This window comes from Euleptes europaea, chromosome 21 (assembly GCF_029931775.1).
Source record: "Euleptes europaea isolate rEulEur1 chromosome 21, rEulEur1.hap1, whole genome shotgun sequence".
Taxonomy (NCBI): Eukaryota; Metazoa; Chordata; class Lepidosauria; order Squamata; family Sphaerodactylidae; genus Euleptes; species Euleptes europaea.
In genome coordinates, this window is record NC_079332.1 from 18,340,742 (window position 1) to 18,355,847 (window position 15,106).

The 15,106-nt window shown below is 52.0% G+C and overlaps 1 protein-coding gene across 1 annotated transcript in view; it reads right to left on the bottom strand.

Moving 5' to 3' along the window:
- Positions 1 to 15,106, bottom strand: part of LOC130492718 (myosin-11) — a 79,668-nt gene that overhangs the window by 62,877 nt on the left and 1,685 nt on the right. The window contains exons 2-3 of the mRNA XM_056866481.1: positions 12,474 to 12,835; positions 7,088 to 7,244 (exon numbers count right to left, since the gene is read on the bottom strand). Coding sequence (XP_056722459.1) covers positions 7,088 to 7,244; positions 12,474 to 12,818 — 502 coding nt within the window. The 5' untranslated portion in view covers positions 12,819 to 12,835. The remainder of the gene's footprint in view (positions 1 to 7,087; positions 7,245 to 12,473; positions 12,836 to 15,106) is intronic.

Genomic DNA, 15,106 nt, shown 5'->3' on the forward strand with positions numbered 1-15,106 from the left:
GGGTGACCATGGGCTAGTCACAGCTCTCTTAGAGCTCTCTCAGCCCCACCTACCTCACAGGGTGTCTGTTGTGGGGAGGGGAGGGGAAGGGGATTGTAATATCAGTTTGATTCTTCCTTAAGTGGTAGAGAAAGTCGGCACATAAAAACCAACTCTCCTTCTTCTTCTTCTTAAGGAGTTCCGCAGGGCCTGTAAAACAGAGCAATTCCGCCAGGCCTATAACTGAGGGCAGCTGCAAGTTTACCCATCCTTCCTCCACCCCACTCTTGGTATCTGTGAGGGGCAGACCTACCTAAATCCAGTTCACAGTGGCATCTAGGTTATTTTAAGGCTACCTCGTTGATAATAATGTTTTAACTGATGTTTTATGGTTTTATGTATTTTATGTATTTTAGAGGTTATTACCCTCCCTGAGTCTGGCATGGCTGGGAATGAGGGCAGGCTATAAATCTGGAAAATAAATAAATAAAATGTTCTCCCACCCGCACCCCACGGGGGGGTGAATCCCAGACACATTCCGTGCCTTTGAAGGGCAGCACAGGCTTCATCCCAGCAGCTCGCGGCCCCCTCCCACCCACCGCCCGGTGCCCCCAGCTTCCTCCCCAAAGGCCAGCGAGCTCCGCTTCATCACAAGCTTGGATCGAACGGCTGATCCTGAGGAGCAGGCAGCCGGACCATAAAAGGAGACAGTGGGCCAAAGCAGGGACGGGGCAGCCTTGGCTTGCAACATCTGCACGGTTTATTACGGGTCAGGCTCCCGAAAGGATTTGCATGCTGCCAGCACAGTCGGAGAGGGAACATAGCAGGGATCGGACTTCTTGACAGCTCCCCACCACGAAGGACTCCACCAAGAAGGAGAAGAAGAGTTGGTTTTTACATGCCGACTTTCTCTACCACTTAAGGAAAAATCAAACCGGCTTACAGTCTCCTTCCCTCTCCCTCCCCACAACACCCTGTGAGGTAGGTGGGGCTGAGAGAGTGTGACTAGCCCAAGGTCACCCAGCTGGCTTCATGTGGAGGACTGGGGAAACCAACCCGGTTCACCAGATCAGAGTCTGCCACTCATACGGAGGAGTGGGGAATGAAAACTGGTTCTCCAGATTAGCCTCCACCGCTCACGTGGAGGAGTAGGGAATCAAATCTGGTTCTCCAGATTAGAGTCTACCTCTCTTGGGGAGGAGTGGGAAAACAAATCCAGGTCACCAGATTAGCCTCCGCTGCTCATGTGGAGGAGTGGGGAATCAAACCCGGCTCTCCAGATTAGAGTGGTGAGAGTCCACTGCTCCAAACCACCGCTCTTAAGCACTACCCAACGCTTGGCTCACCAAACCCACAAAGGGGAAGGAAGGAGTGGGCAGAGTCCCCTGTGGCTGCAGAGGGCCATTTCCTGGTCCAGAAGACACTACGAGGGGACAGGGAGGCAGCAGGCCCACAAGACAGGCGGGAGAAACCCATGCCCTGCCCTCCGACTAGCTCAGGGTGACATACCTGCTTCTCCCTTCCCCATTGTCATCCTTGCAACAACCCTGTGAGGTAGGATAGAGTGAATACGACTGCCCCAGTGTCACCCCCAGTGGGGATTTGAACCCAAGTCTTCCCAGTCCTAGGCCGACACTCTAACCATTACACTAGTCCGGCTCCAAGGTATTTTGCAGAATGCAATGCAGCAAATACTTTGCAAGGAAAGGAAATGTTCACCTTTCGTATCGAGTCAAAGCATCGGTTCACCGGCATCCAACGGAGACCTGCGTGTGTGAATGAACCACCACTGAGACATCACCTTGCACCGAGCTTTCTTTTCAGTGAGCACAAATACAACATTTCCCCACAGAGGCGGGTTCCATTTACATTGTGTATTGGTTGGTTGAATTGAGGCTGTTTCCATGCAGACAGGGATCTCTGCGTACATCTTGTTGGTGCTGTGAATGCAGAAACATTTGCAGCGGCAGCATAACACCCACACAGCAATTTCTCCTGCACCTCCCTTGCATCATCATCTCTCCCCCCCAGTGGTCTCCATTGCCTTCCCCTCCACCAGAAGGCTTTTAGCTAGATTGCTATAGCATTATAACCATTTATGGTCACAATGTACAAGATCCCAGCTTTCTTCCCCCCATGTTAACTAAGTTTCTGGCCCTTTTCGTTGCAGAGTTAAAAGGGAAAAGACAGGGCCTGCACAATTCCCTTTATAACTCCACAACTACAAGGGCTAAAGACTTATTTCTGGGGGGAAATGCAAAGTTGGGAGCTTGTTCATTGTGGCAATAGATTGTTATAACATTGTACTGATCTAACCATGATTATTTCCATTATTATTGTTTCTTAAGTCGGGGGTGGGGGGAGACACACGACTGTTGTATGAGAAGGAAAGGGCAGCTGGGGCTGAGGCTGAGAACATGGCACAAATTTTGGTGGGACCTGCACATGATGTCCAAAGGTACATTGACTGCACTCTTTTTTATAAAAAAGAATAGAAAAAGAAAACAGGTTTGGAAAAGATTGCAGTGAAAAGCAGGGGAAAACACAGGGTGTCAATTAGAGGCTTTCTCAAAACAGCAATTATGAACAAGGACAGGAAGGTGGAGCAAAACGTCAGTGCGGAAACAGCCAAGCGACGGCCTGGCACGTGTGAACCAGCCGACTCGGTTTGGAAAGTGCTGTTCAGTACTCTTCATTTCGCTTAGCAGTTCTAAACAGAACTAGTTCCTTTTGCTCACCCTCAAAACAACATGGCGAGGTGTATCAAGAGACCCATTTCACAGATAGGAAACTGAGGCCAAGAGGGCATCAGCTGCCCGAAGCTCAGGGAAAGGTCCGTGCCCCCTCTCCTTTTCGATGCGCGCAGATTCGTATTATTTTCCATTCAAGGACTTTTCTTACACATGGGGAAAGGCATTTGGGGCACAAACATGCCCACGTGAACACATGAAACTGCCTTATACTGAATCAGACCCTTGGTCCATCAAAGTCAGTATTGCCTACTCAGACCGGGAGCAGCTCCCCAGGGTCTCGGGCAGATAAAGGTCTTTCCCATCACCTACTTGCCTAGTCCCTTTAACTGGAGATGCCGGGGATTGAACCTGGGACCTTCTGCATGCCAAGCAGATGCGCTACCAACTGAGCCATGGCCCCTCTCATGGCTGCTCGAACAATGGTCGTTGCCTCTGCCTTGCAGGCTCCCAAGAGATGAGCTATTAATATTTAGTTTTTCCAAAAAAGAAAAGAAAGAATCCTTGATGCTATTTCAGGCTTCCAGGCAAGGATGCGGGCAAGATCTCTTGGCCCTCTGGGGCCAAAGACCAAAATCTCCCAAGGAAGAACAATCTGGAAGAAATGGCAACTCCAAACAGCAGTCCGGAAACGCAAAGTTCCATTTGCTCTGAGTTTTGAGACTTTCAGTCTGCGGGGGCTGGAACAACCCGGGACTTTAAAAAGGAGCCAGCGAGTGAAGCAACCCCCACCGTCGCCGGTTCTGATCCGGCCAGCAGAGACAATGGGCAGAGCCTTGCCCATCGCCTCAGTTCGCCCCTGGCCACCAACAACTCTCCAGGACAGCAGAAAGCCAGGAACTTTCCTGGGAAGTTAAAGGGCGCTTTCACACATGCCAAATAATGCACTTTCAATCCACTTCGCAGCTGGATTTTACTGTGGTCTTTCATGTATGGCTGTTTCACTTGCTGCCACCCCTCCGACGTCTTAAGGTCTTTGTTTGGATTATGCCTACCATTTCCGATCGTCAGAGACGATCGGAAATGGTAGGCATAATCCAAACAAAGATCCGAAGGCGTTGGAGGGGTGACGGCGGGTGAAACAGCCACACCAATCTGAGCGCAACTGTGGCTAGAAGGAACCCGTCCCATATACCAAGCACAGAGTTCGCTCTGCTTATGCACCCGCACGGCTCGGATGTAATGCTGTTGTAAGCGATGCCAGGGATCGAGCTGGCGGCTCAAGAGCCGAAGACATTTAGCTGTTGGCTTCGCCTTCTGTATTTGGATTCTCTTTCAAACTATTCACAGCGTTTACATTTCCACGGCCCTGTTTGGTCTCCAGCTCGCAAATCTTGCTGATGGGCAAAACAAATAAGAACTGAACAGAAGCTTCGACATGGTCCAGACCTCTCGGCTGTTTCCACATTAAGACCCATCTGAACTCCTCCATCATTTCAGTATTAGAAGACAGACTTCCTCTTTTGTTATTAGCATTTTAAAAGCCATCTTCGCCTTGTCTGTGCGAGCTCAAGAGCCCATTCTGCCACACTCCAGTTCAGTACACGGGGCCCATATTTCCCAAATACCTCAAAACCTCTTTGTTTTCAGAATTAAAAGGGGAGGGACACTTCATAGAATCATAGAGTTGGCAGGGACCACCAGGGTCATCTAGTCCAAACCCCTGCACAATGCAGGAAATTCACAGCTACCTCCCCCACACATACCCAGTGACCCCTACTCCATGCCTGGAAAATGGCCAAGATGCCCTCCTTCTCATCATCTTCCTAAGGCCACAGAATCAGCATTGCTGACAGATGGCCATCTAGCCTCTGCTTCAAAACCTCCAGAGAAAGAGAGCCCACCACCTCCCGAGGAAGCCTGTTCCACTGAGGAACCCCCTCTAACCCCTTCCTTTTCAACTGTAAAGAGCTTTGCGAATTAATTCCAACCAAGGAGAAGCAGGGCCCGCGTATGCCGGAAGAGGAAACCCACACAGCTAAAATTAGGCAACGCAGAACCAACTTCCCTTGGATATCTTCTCCACACAGTGGAAAGGAACATGAAACCCTCAAGCTCCACAATGCCCCTCTTATCTCAGAATCCCACTGCAGCCAGACAAACCCCAAAGTAGGGTTGAAGTGGGAAAAGAAGGCATCGCCCACGTAGCCTCCGGGTTTGGTGGAACAAACTGGTTTACACAGTTTGCAAGCCTGAGATATGAGGGTTACCCGGAAAGTGCCCCTCATTGTTTTCCAAAGTGTGCCCACCCACACGTCCAGGAAAATACCGAACCCTGCTTTAAAACTCAGAATTTAAAAGGTCCTATTCAAATGAACATTTTCCGCTCAGGGGTTTCCCCCCAACCAATAAACAGATTTTATGAACTGGCTGAAAACAGATGGCAGAGTTGCTACCTGCCAGAGACGACGCTTAATTCTTAAAGGGATGCAGAGAACGATTCCAGGAGTATCTTTCAGCCTAAAACCCAGGTCTGCTGATGCCAGAGCATCCTTTGTCCCAGAGCAAGGTGCTGTTTGGTGCAGAGGCGATGCAGCCTATCCCAATCAGTTTCAGAAAAAAAAGGCTTGACTCTTCGACCAGACTCTTTGTGGTGGAAATGTGAAAAAGCCACCCCCTCTCCACCCCCCAAAACACAGCTCTCTCAAATTGTGAGTGTTTTCTTCACAAGCTGTCTTCAACACCATAGCTGCAGAGAGATAAATCTCTCCCCTCTCTCCCAGGATTGTAAAAGCGAATACAGCCATAGCATGCCTTGAAAGGACCGTGCCAGTCATCCAAAACCAGCACAAGTACAGATTAATTCTTTATTCCTGCCATGCTCCCAGTCCCCTTTGCCTCACACATTTCTTCCCTTTCTTTTGGATCGCCCAGTACAGCTGCATGAAAGTGCAAAAGGAGCAGAGTTTAAATCCAGAAGCCTAGCAGCCGTCCTCCCGGCCAGCAGCCAAAAGAAGGCACCTCAAAAAGAAGCCAACTGGCCAGTCAGGTATGAACATGAGAAGCTGCCTTATAGGGAGCCAACCACTGGTTCATCGATCCCAGCAAGAGGAGCATTTCTACAAGCCAGATATGAAATCTGCTCCCTACTCTCTGCAGCAGCCCAAGTGCCAGATGTCAGGTTTAGGTGCTGTGGTTATTTGACATCTGGATTGTTGCACCCCCATAGTCCAGCACAGTCTCCTTTGACTCTGCAAGTCTCCAACAGAAGAAAATCCTTTCCAGCCCTGCTCCACCACTCAGCTGTGCCCACTCCCCAACACCAGACAAAACCCACACTAATGCAGAGGGGAGATGCCAACCCTGCCAAGGGACCTCAAGTCCCCAGCCGCCCCTGGCCCACAGGGAGCATTTCTCCATGCCCCTATCTGCCAAAACTATTAGCTTGGCACACAACCCTTGGCGTATGCACAGATCAAAAACAGCATTCCCTTTTTGAGTCACATCACGGTCCTAAATGGGGGCCGGTGCCAAAATGTTTCTAGCAGATGCAGGCAGCCTCAACGAGTTGGGGGCAAGATATTTCGGTGCTCGGTATCCAAAGGCAACCGTGTGGGGCACAGTCCATGGGCAAGTTGTCCTGCCCAAGCCCCACTGAAATGAAAAATAGCCAAACAAGATTGGGTTGACCCCCGGGGCTCTGAAATTTCCATTTTCTCCTTATTGCCTTTCATAGGGTTGCCAGGTTGCTTGGATTGGCAACTGCCCGCCAATCCATCAGCCTGCTCGGAGCAGGGAACAGCCACATGTGACACGGTCACGTCCCTTCCAGGTTTACCTCTGGAAGCGCCGTATTGCAACAGGATGCTTTAGCACTCAAACCCTCCCCAAACGCTATTTCAGTGCTAAAGCATCCCATGGCAATGCAGCACTTCCAGGGTAAGCCCAGAAATGACGCGGGATTGTTGCCACAGCCCCACCCCAAAAACCTCCTGCCGGAGAAGAGGGGGTATCTGGCAATCCTACATGGCACCCACATTTTGCAACCAGCAGATGAGCTTTGCCTTATGCTAAGGCCTCTTGGGCAGAGAAGGAGAAGAAGAGTTGGTGTTTATATGCTGACTTTCTCCACCACTTAAGGGTGAATCAAACAGGCTTACAAACACCTTCCCTCCCCCTCCCCACAACAGACACCCTGTGAGGTAAGTGGGGCTGAGAGAGTATGACTAGCCCAAGGTCACCCAGCTGGCTTCATATGTAGGAATCCAGTTCACCAGCTTAGCCTCCGTCGCTCACGTGGAGGAGTGGGGAATCAAACCCGGCTCTCCAGATCAGAGTCCACCCCTCCAAACCACGGCTCTGAACCACCACACCACGCTGGCACTCCAGAAGGGCAAGGCTTGGTTCCGCCACCCTACCTTGCATCATGCTCCGATATGCTGTGTCGGCGATGGCATAGATGTGTGGGGGCATCTCGTGGCGCTTCTTCCCTTTGTACATGTCGATAATTTTCTCCGAGTAGATGGGCAGCTGCTTGTACGGGTTGACCACCACGCAGAAGAGCCCCGAGTAAGTCTGAAAGGAAGGCCGCAGAACACGGAGCGTTTAGCGTCCGACCATCACCAAAGGCACATCGCTCTGTGCCGCAGGACTGAACTGGTCAGATGCAGAAGGGCTGGTCTCTTATAGCAAAGAAAAACAACAGCCCGAGGGCACCATTTATTTCACTATAAGCTTTCATGAGTCAAAGCCCACTTCTTCAGATTTTTTTTTTTAACTTCCATCGGGCCAGTCACATGCTCTCAGCCTAAGCTACCTCACAGGGTTGTTGTGAGGATAACATGGAGGAGGAGAGAATAATCTAAGCCACTTTGGGTCCCAATTGGGGAGTAAGGCAGGGTATAAACTGAATAAACAAAAAACAAATACGTATCCTCCATCTTTCTCCCCAATGGGGGCCCAAAGCAGCTGATATCGTTCTCCCCCCGCTCCATTATATCCTCATAACAACCCTGTGAGGTAGCTTAGGCTGAGAGAGTGTGATTGGCCCAAGGTCACCCAGCAAGCTTCTAGGGGCAGAGCAGGATTCGAACCTGGGTCTCCCAGATTATAGTCAGACAGAGCATGCGGAAGCCGTCCCTCTGTGCCCCACCGCACTTTCTTTCTCCTGCTTCTGTAGTGGGGGAGACTTTTTTGGGCCCCGTGTGGAAGAAGCGAAAGGAATGTTAGGATTCAAATGAGGTATGTTTGTAGTGTCGAAAGTCAGCTTGTTGTTTGAGATCAGGCAACAAGCATTTCCTCCAAAGGGGAAAAACTCATCCTGGTGTGTCAATAATGCGGGCCAGCAACCACCCTCTTGGCATTGCCCTGCGGAGGGATGTGGGGGGTGGGAGGCGGGGGGGGGGGAGGCTGTGCCCCCTGGAAGATTCCCTGGACATGCCCACAGGTCAACAAATGGCCTTCTTTGCCGCTCATGCATTCAGGACAGACCCCAAATCAGATCAGAGAATCGCCTGCTCTGGCATGAAGGCAAGAACGCTTTTTGAAAAAGTGTGCCAACCAGGGGCAGAGGGTGATGTTCAAATGGCTCAGGAGCCAGCCAAGCAACCTGTCCCCCGCTGTGCCAGTCCGGGCTCAAGTCTCAGGTTGCCATCCTCCAGATGGGGCCTGGAGTCCTCCCGGAATTGCAGTTGATCTCCAGACTACAGATCTAGGTTTCCCTGGAGGAAAAGGCAGCTTCGGAGGAGGGTGGACTCCGTGGAATCGCATCTCCCCTGAGCTCTTTCCCCTCCCCAGATTCAGCCCTCCTCAGGCACCGCCCCCAAACCCTCAGGGATTTCCCAAGCTGGTGGGGCTCAGAAGAAGGCAGCGGGCGAGCCGGCAGATGTCCCTGTGACCGCTGGATGGTTCATGGCAACCTTGCAGTGCCAACCACGCCATTGGGGCTAAACCAACAACCCTCCAAGGAAGCACTGCAGCAGGATGCCCAGGGTAATGCCGATTGCCACTTTGGGGTCAGGAGGAGGAGGGGGAGGAAGAGGAAGAAGAAAGAGTTGGTTTTTGAATGCCAACTTTCTCTACTGCTTAAGGAAGAATCAAACTGGCTTACAATCACCTACTCTTCCCCTCTCCACAACAGACACCCTGTGAGGCAAGTGGGGCTGAGAGTGTGTGACTAGCCCAAGGTCACCCAGCTGGCTTCATGTGTAGGAGGGGGAAAACAAATCCAGTTCACCAGATTAGCCTCCGCCGCTCAACTGGAGGAGTCGGGAATCAAACCCAGTTATCCAGATTAGAGTCCACCGCTCCAAACCACCACTCTTAACCACTACACCAGGCTGGCTCTTCCTTCCTTGGAGCAACGTTTCTCCAGGCCACATTGGCCAGCGATCTTGGAGGGCTTTTTGCCATCTTCTCCGCATAGACCAGGCGTCACTGGGGAAGCATGGAGGTTCGGAAGTACCTGTGAATTTCCTGCATTGTACGGGGGTTGGACTAGATGGCCCTGGTGGTCCCTTCCAGCTCTATGATTCTAAGATTTTGCCAATAACTGCAAGGGCCAATTGACTCCTGGTTTGGACACACAATGCCACAATTTTGCTCAAAGGGCTTGTGCGTTCTCTCTGCCTCCTCTTCCCACTCCCTTCCCCATGCCCGGCTTGGGAGAACTGGGGTCAGAGCACCTGGTTAGCACATCATGGGCGTTATCTGCTCATTTTCTTCCCCTTGGTTTCCTAATCTCTTATTGAAGCTCGCAAGAATGCGATTACTCGCAAGCCTCCGTGCTTGATCTTTTAAATCAACGATGTCCCGAAGCACCCATCTGCAGTCTGGGATTTCCCTTTTCTTGACCATATTAGGACACGGCCCAAGTTTTCACACAAAGTAAACACTTTATAAGGCATTCTGCAAATGCAGAAATGTCTGTTGGCAGCTCGGAGGACCGGAGCAGAGCCACACTGAGTCCATCCGCAGCTGGGAGGCAGCAGCCGCTCATCCAGGGGTCTGCAAGGGCCGCCCCTTTCCTCGACAAGCCTTTCACTCGAGGAGGCCTGTGCATGCTGCAACTGCAGATCCCACCCCAGGCTATGCAGCTGGGTCCCTAACACCAGCACCGGGGAGGGGGCTCCAAGCCCAACGTGGAGGACAAATGACCCCCCCCCCTTTGCAAGAGTGCCTGGCAGAAAGGAGGGCCTCCTGCTTCTCCTTAGGATCACAACTAGGGCCAATTTAACGCTCACGCTCCAAACCCAGATGACAGGCAAACTGCATAACTGGATAAAATTCCTTGCTGGGGCGGGGGGGGGGGGGGAAGGCTACAATAAATTAGAAGGCCAACTCTGGTGGGGCTGGGGAGGACAGCCACACACTCAATTCTGCCTCCATTGATGTAAAAACAAGAGAAAAAAAACCTGGGCTCTAGAGCAGGGCTCCCCAACGTGGTGCCCATGGGCACCAGGGAGCCCACCAACACCTTTCCTGGAGCAGTCAGCCTCTGAATCCCAGTGCCAGGAGGCAACATCAGAGGAAGGCCTCAGCCTCTATTCCCTGTTGTCGGACCTCCAGAGGAACTGGTTGGCCACTGTGGGAGACAGGATGGTGGACTAGATGGGCCACTGGTCTGATCCAGCAGGGCTCTTCTCAGGGGAAGACCTCAGCCTCTACACTCTGCTACTGGCCTTCCAGAGGAACTGGTTGGTCACTGTGCGAAACAGGATGCTGGACTAGAGGGTCCCTCACTGGTCTGATTCAGCAGGTCTCTTTCTACATTCTCATCAGGGGAAGGCCTTGGCCTCTATGCCCTGTTGTTTGCCCTCCAGAGGAACTGGTTGGCTGTTGTGTGAGATAGGATGCTGAACTAGGGGTACGGTGCACTGAAAGCTAAACATGAGCAGTCAGTGTGATGCAGCAGCAAAAAAGGCTAATGTGATACTGGGGTGTATCGACAGGGGCATCGCATCCAAATTGCAAGATGTCATAGTCCCACTGTACACCGCATTGGTCAGCCACACCTGGCGTATTGTGTGCAGTTCTGGAGGCCCCACTTCAAAAAGGATGCAGACAGAATGGAGCGGGTGCAGAGGAGAGCAACGAGGATGATCAGGGGTCTAAGCCCTGCGAGGAAAGGCTGAGGGACTTGGGCAAGTTCAGTCTGGAGGAGGTTGAGGAGGGACATAATTGCTCTCTTGAAGTACTTGAAGGGCTGTCACTTAGAGGAGGGCAGGGAGTTGTTCCTGTTGGCAGCAGAGGACAGGACTCACAATATTAGGTTTAAATTGCAGGCAGAAAGGTGGATATTAGGGGGGAAATTTTTTACAGTATGAGTTGTTAAACAGCAGAATCCACTACCTAGGGAGGTGGTGAACCTCCCCTCACTGGCAGTGTTTAAGCAGAGGCTGGACAATCACTTGTCAGGGATGCTCTAGGCCAGGGGTCGGCAAAGTCATTAGTCAAAAGAGCCAAATATCAACAGTACAACGATTGAGATTTCTTTTGAGAGCCAAATTTCTTAAACTCAAACTATATAGGTAGGTACACTGTTTATTAACTTATTAAACTTTAAAGTTTTAAGTCTTAATTAAACTATAGTTACACTGAATAAAACTTGATATCATACTTAATAGTGATCTTATTTATTGATAAAAATTAAATTGTAAGTCCCTGCCTTTTCCCCCTCCCCGTCCGGAGTCCTCGTCTGGAGGCCTGGTCTACTGCCATCAAAGCCTATTGGCAGACCTGGCCTCCGCCAGGTCTACCCATTGGTTTTCTTGGCAGTAGACCTGGCCTCCGGAGGCCCATAGAAGCCAATTGGTAGACCTGGCCTCTGAAGGGGGACTTTTTCCCCTCCTCGGAGTCCAGGTCTACCGCCAAGAAAGCCAGTGGGTAGACATGGCCTCCCAATGGGACTCAGCCAGAGGCCAGGTCTACCAAAGGAAGCCCGCCCCACCCAACAGCTGATAGGCGGGAGGGCCCAGGAACTGCTGAGCCGCCCACCCAGCAATCGCGCGGCTGGAGGGGAGGGGAGGCTTTAGCCTCCCAACCATTGAGGGCAAGGGAAAGGGGGACCCGGCCATTCTCCACGGCGGGGGGGGGGGGAGAGACAGCACGCCCGCTCGCCCGCTCTCGCTCTCTCTCTGGCGCGCCGGCTCCGCAGCCCAGCTGCCGGCGCGAGAGGGCACAAGAGCAGGGGCTCCGAACCAAGTTTGGAGAGCCGCACTCAACGGGCCAAAGAGCCGCATGCGGCTCTGGAGCCGCAGTTTTGAGACCCCTGCTCTAGGCTGATCCTGCATTGAGCAGGAGGTTGGACTAGATGGCCTCTATGGCCCCTTCCAACTCTATGATTCTATGACTAGATGGACCCTCACTGGCCATCTCTCAGCAATCTGATTCTGTGAACTTAGTCAGATCATGAAAGGAAGGGCAGGAAGGGTAGCGTCAATATTTGGCTCTCGTGGCCCTTTCTTGCATGCTCAGGGTAGTGCCAATTGCCACTTTGGGGTCATGAAGCAATTTTCCTCCAGGCCAGATTGGCTAGGGATCCTGGAGGGTTTTTGTTGCCATCTCCTGGGCATGGAGTAGGGGTCACTGGGGATGTGTGGGGTGGGGAGGTAGTTGTGAATTTCCTGCATTGTGCAGGGGGTTGGACTAGATGACCCTGGTGGTCCCTTTCAACTCTGATCCTGTGCTCCAGCAGGGCTCTGCTTGTGTCCTTATGTTCTAACCAGCAGTCTCCTTGAGGAGGGGAAGGGGACTTAAAAACAGCCCCCCCCCCCCAGTAGAACCAGTGGCCAACCTCAGACTTACGTAAATGAGGCCTGAGAAATATCTCTCTCGTAGATTGTGCAGGACGGAGGCTTCGTTGAGGCAGGTCAGCTCGGCCATGTCTTCCACCTTGGAGAACTTGGGCGGGTTCATCTTCTGGATGTCATCCTTGCTGAACGAGGCCTTCTTCCCATTCTCGGCCAGCTCCACCAGAACCTCCTCCCCTTTCTCCTCCTTGATGCTGGCGGCTTCGAACCCATGTTTCTCTGAGGGGACCCACACCAGTTTCTTGGCTGACCAGTCTGCCTGCGCGACGGGGCTGTTGATGAAGTTCTTGTCCACAAAAAGGAACTTCTCATCATCACTGAGCTGGCCTTTCTGTGCCATCCTGGCTCAATGGGCACCTGGGAGGGGGGGGAGAGCAAACAGACATTACTCATTTCAATAGTTTTGGAGGGCTGAAGTGTTGGTCTGCAACAGGACAGCTAGATTCAAGTCCGGGAGCACCTGAGAGATTTTCAGGATATACGCTTTCGAGAGTCAGAGCTCGAAGTATCTGACAAAGGGAGCTCTGACTCTCGAAAGCTCACAACACCCCCCCCCAAAAAAACTTATTGGTCTCTAAGGTGCTACATTACCCATTTAGAATAGAGCAACAATGGACTCTTGGTAGAGAGGCAACTCAGACATTTGTTCTTTCTTTCAAGCCTTCAGTAAATCTGCACCCCCACCTTTTTAATATAGTCAAGGTGTCTCACTAGGGTTGCCAGCCTCCAGGTGGTAGCTGGAGTTCTCCTATTATTACACCTGATCTCCAGCTGATAGAGATCAGTTCCCTTGGAGAAAAGGGCTGCTTTGGCCATTGGACCCTATGGCATTGAAGTCCCTCCCCTCCCCAAACCCCACCCTCCTCAGTCTCTGCCCCAAAAGCCTCCCGCTGGTGGCAAAGAAAGACCTGGCAACCCTATGCCTTATTCAAAGAAACAAAGAAAACTATCGGGATAGAAACATTTTTTAAAAGCGCATAGAGACCTAAAAAGACAGTTGCTTCATTTCACAATTTACATCTCCCAACCAATTGCTCAAAGCAGCTCACGCCCATTCAAATGTGTAATTCTGCAAACAAACAGCAACAAATGGCCCAGCTGTCCACATAATCATGGTGCCTCTGACTACAAATTGGGGAGGGGCTGTGGCTCAGTGGGAGAGCCTCTGCTTTGCAGGCAGAAGGTTCAATCCCCAGCATCGCCAGCTTTAAAAAAATCAAGTAGTTTTGGGTTGGGTTTTTTTGGGGGGGTTGCTATCAAGTCGCAGTCAACTTACAGCGACGCCATGGGGTTTCAAGGCAAGAGCCATGCAGAGGTGGTTTTGCCAGTGCCTTCCTCTGCACAGCGACCCTGGGCTTCCTTGGTGGCCTCCCATCCACATAGTGGCCAGGGCCGACCCGACTTCACTTTCAAGATCTAACAAGATCAGGCCAGCCTGGGCCGTCCAGCTCAGGGCAATCAAGTAGGAGCTGTTGAGAAAGACTCTAAAGAGCTGCGTCCGGTCTGAGGGGACAAGACTGACCTTGACGGAGCAAGGGTCCCACGCAGCAGAAGGAAGAAGAAGAAGAGTTGGTTTTTTGTATGCCGACTTTCTCTACCACTTAAGGAAGAATCAAATGGGCTTACAATCCCCTTCCCTTCCCCACAACAGACACCCTGGGAGGTAGGTGGGGCTGAGAGAGTGTGACTAGCCCAAGGTTACCCAGCTGGCTCCTTGTATAGGAGTGGGGAAACAAATCCAGTTCACCCGATTAGCCTCCGCCGCTCATGTGGAGGATTGGGGAATCAAACCTGGTTCTCCAGATCAGAGTCCACCGCTCTTAACCACTACACCACACTGGCTTCGTGTGTGTGTTTGTACGGGAACCACCACGGGGAGCAGAACCAATTTAACAAGCAACAGGGGAAACTTAAGCAAAAGCCAACAAGACAGAAAAGGGGGTTGTTTGTTTTTGCCTTGTGCTTAAGTTCCTACAGCAAAGGAAAAGGGACTCTGGTGACGCGGCCGCTCCACCCAAAGGCCCTCCTTGCACGGGGCGCAGAATCTGGACGCCGGGAGTGCAGCAGCCACACCCGGCTCTCTGCACAGCTCTCCCAGCTTGGATCCAGGCGGGCTTTGCTCTGCTTTCCTCCTCACTGGAATCCAGAGCACGCTTCCTTAGGGGGGCGGGGGAACGTGAGCCAAAGCACGGCTCCTTCTTGGGGCCTTCTTGCCCCCCCCCTTGCCACGAAGCTCTTGCTCTCCTTCCACGCAAGCTCCACGAAGACCCACAGAGAGGTGAGAAGTTGGCTTTGGTGCTCCAGAGGGAGAGCTGCCCGGCTTTAGGAAGAGGCCTCCCCTGCACCCACATCTCCACAGCCAACTGGAGAAGAGATGCCAACTTCCAAGTGCCTAGGGTTGCCAGGTCCCTCTTCACCACCGGCGGGAGGTTTTTGGGTCATTGAGTCCAATGGCCAAAGCGGCCGTTTTTCTCCAGGGGAACTGATCTCTATTGGCTGGAGATCAGTTGCAGTAGCAGGCGATCTTCAGCTAGTACCTGGAGGCTGGCAGCCCTACCTGAGGAAGCTCTCCTTGACCATAGGGGCTTTGCTCTGCTTTCCTCCTCACTGGAATCCAGAGCACGCTTC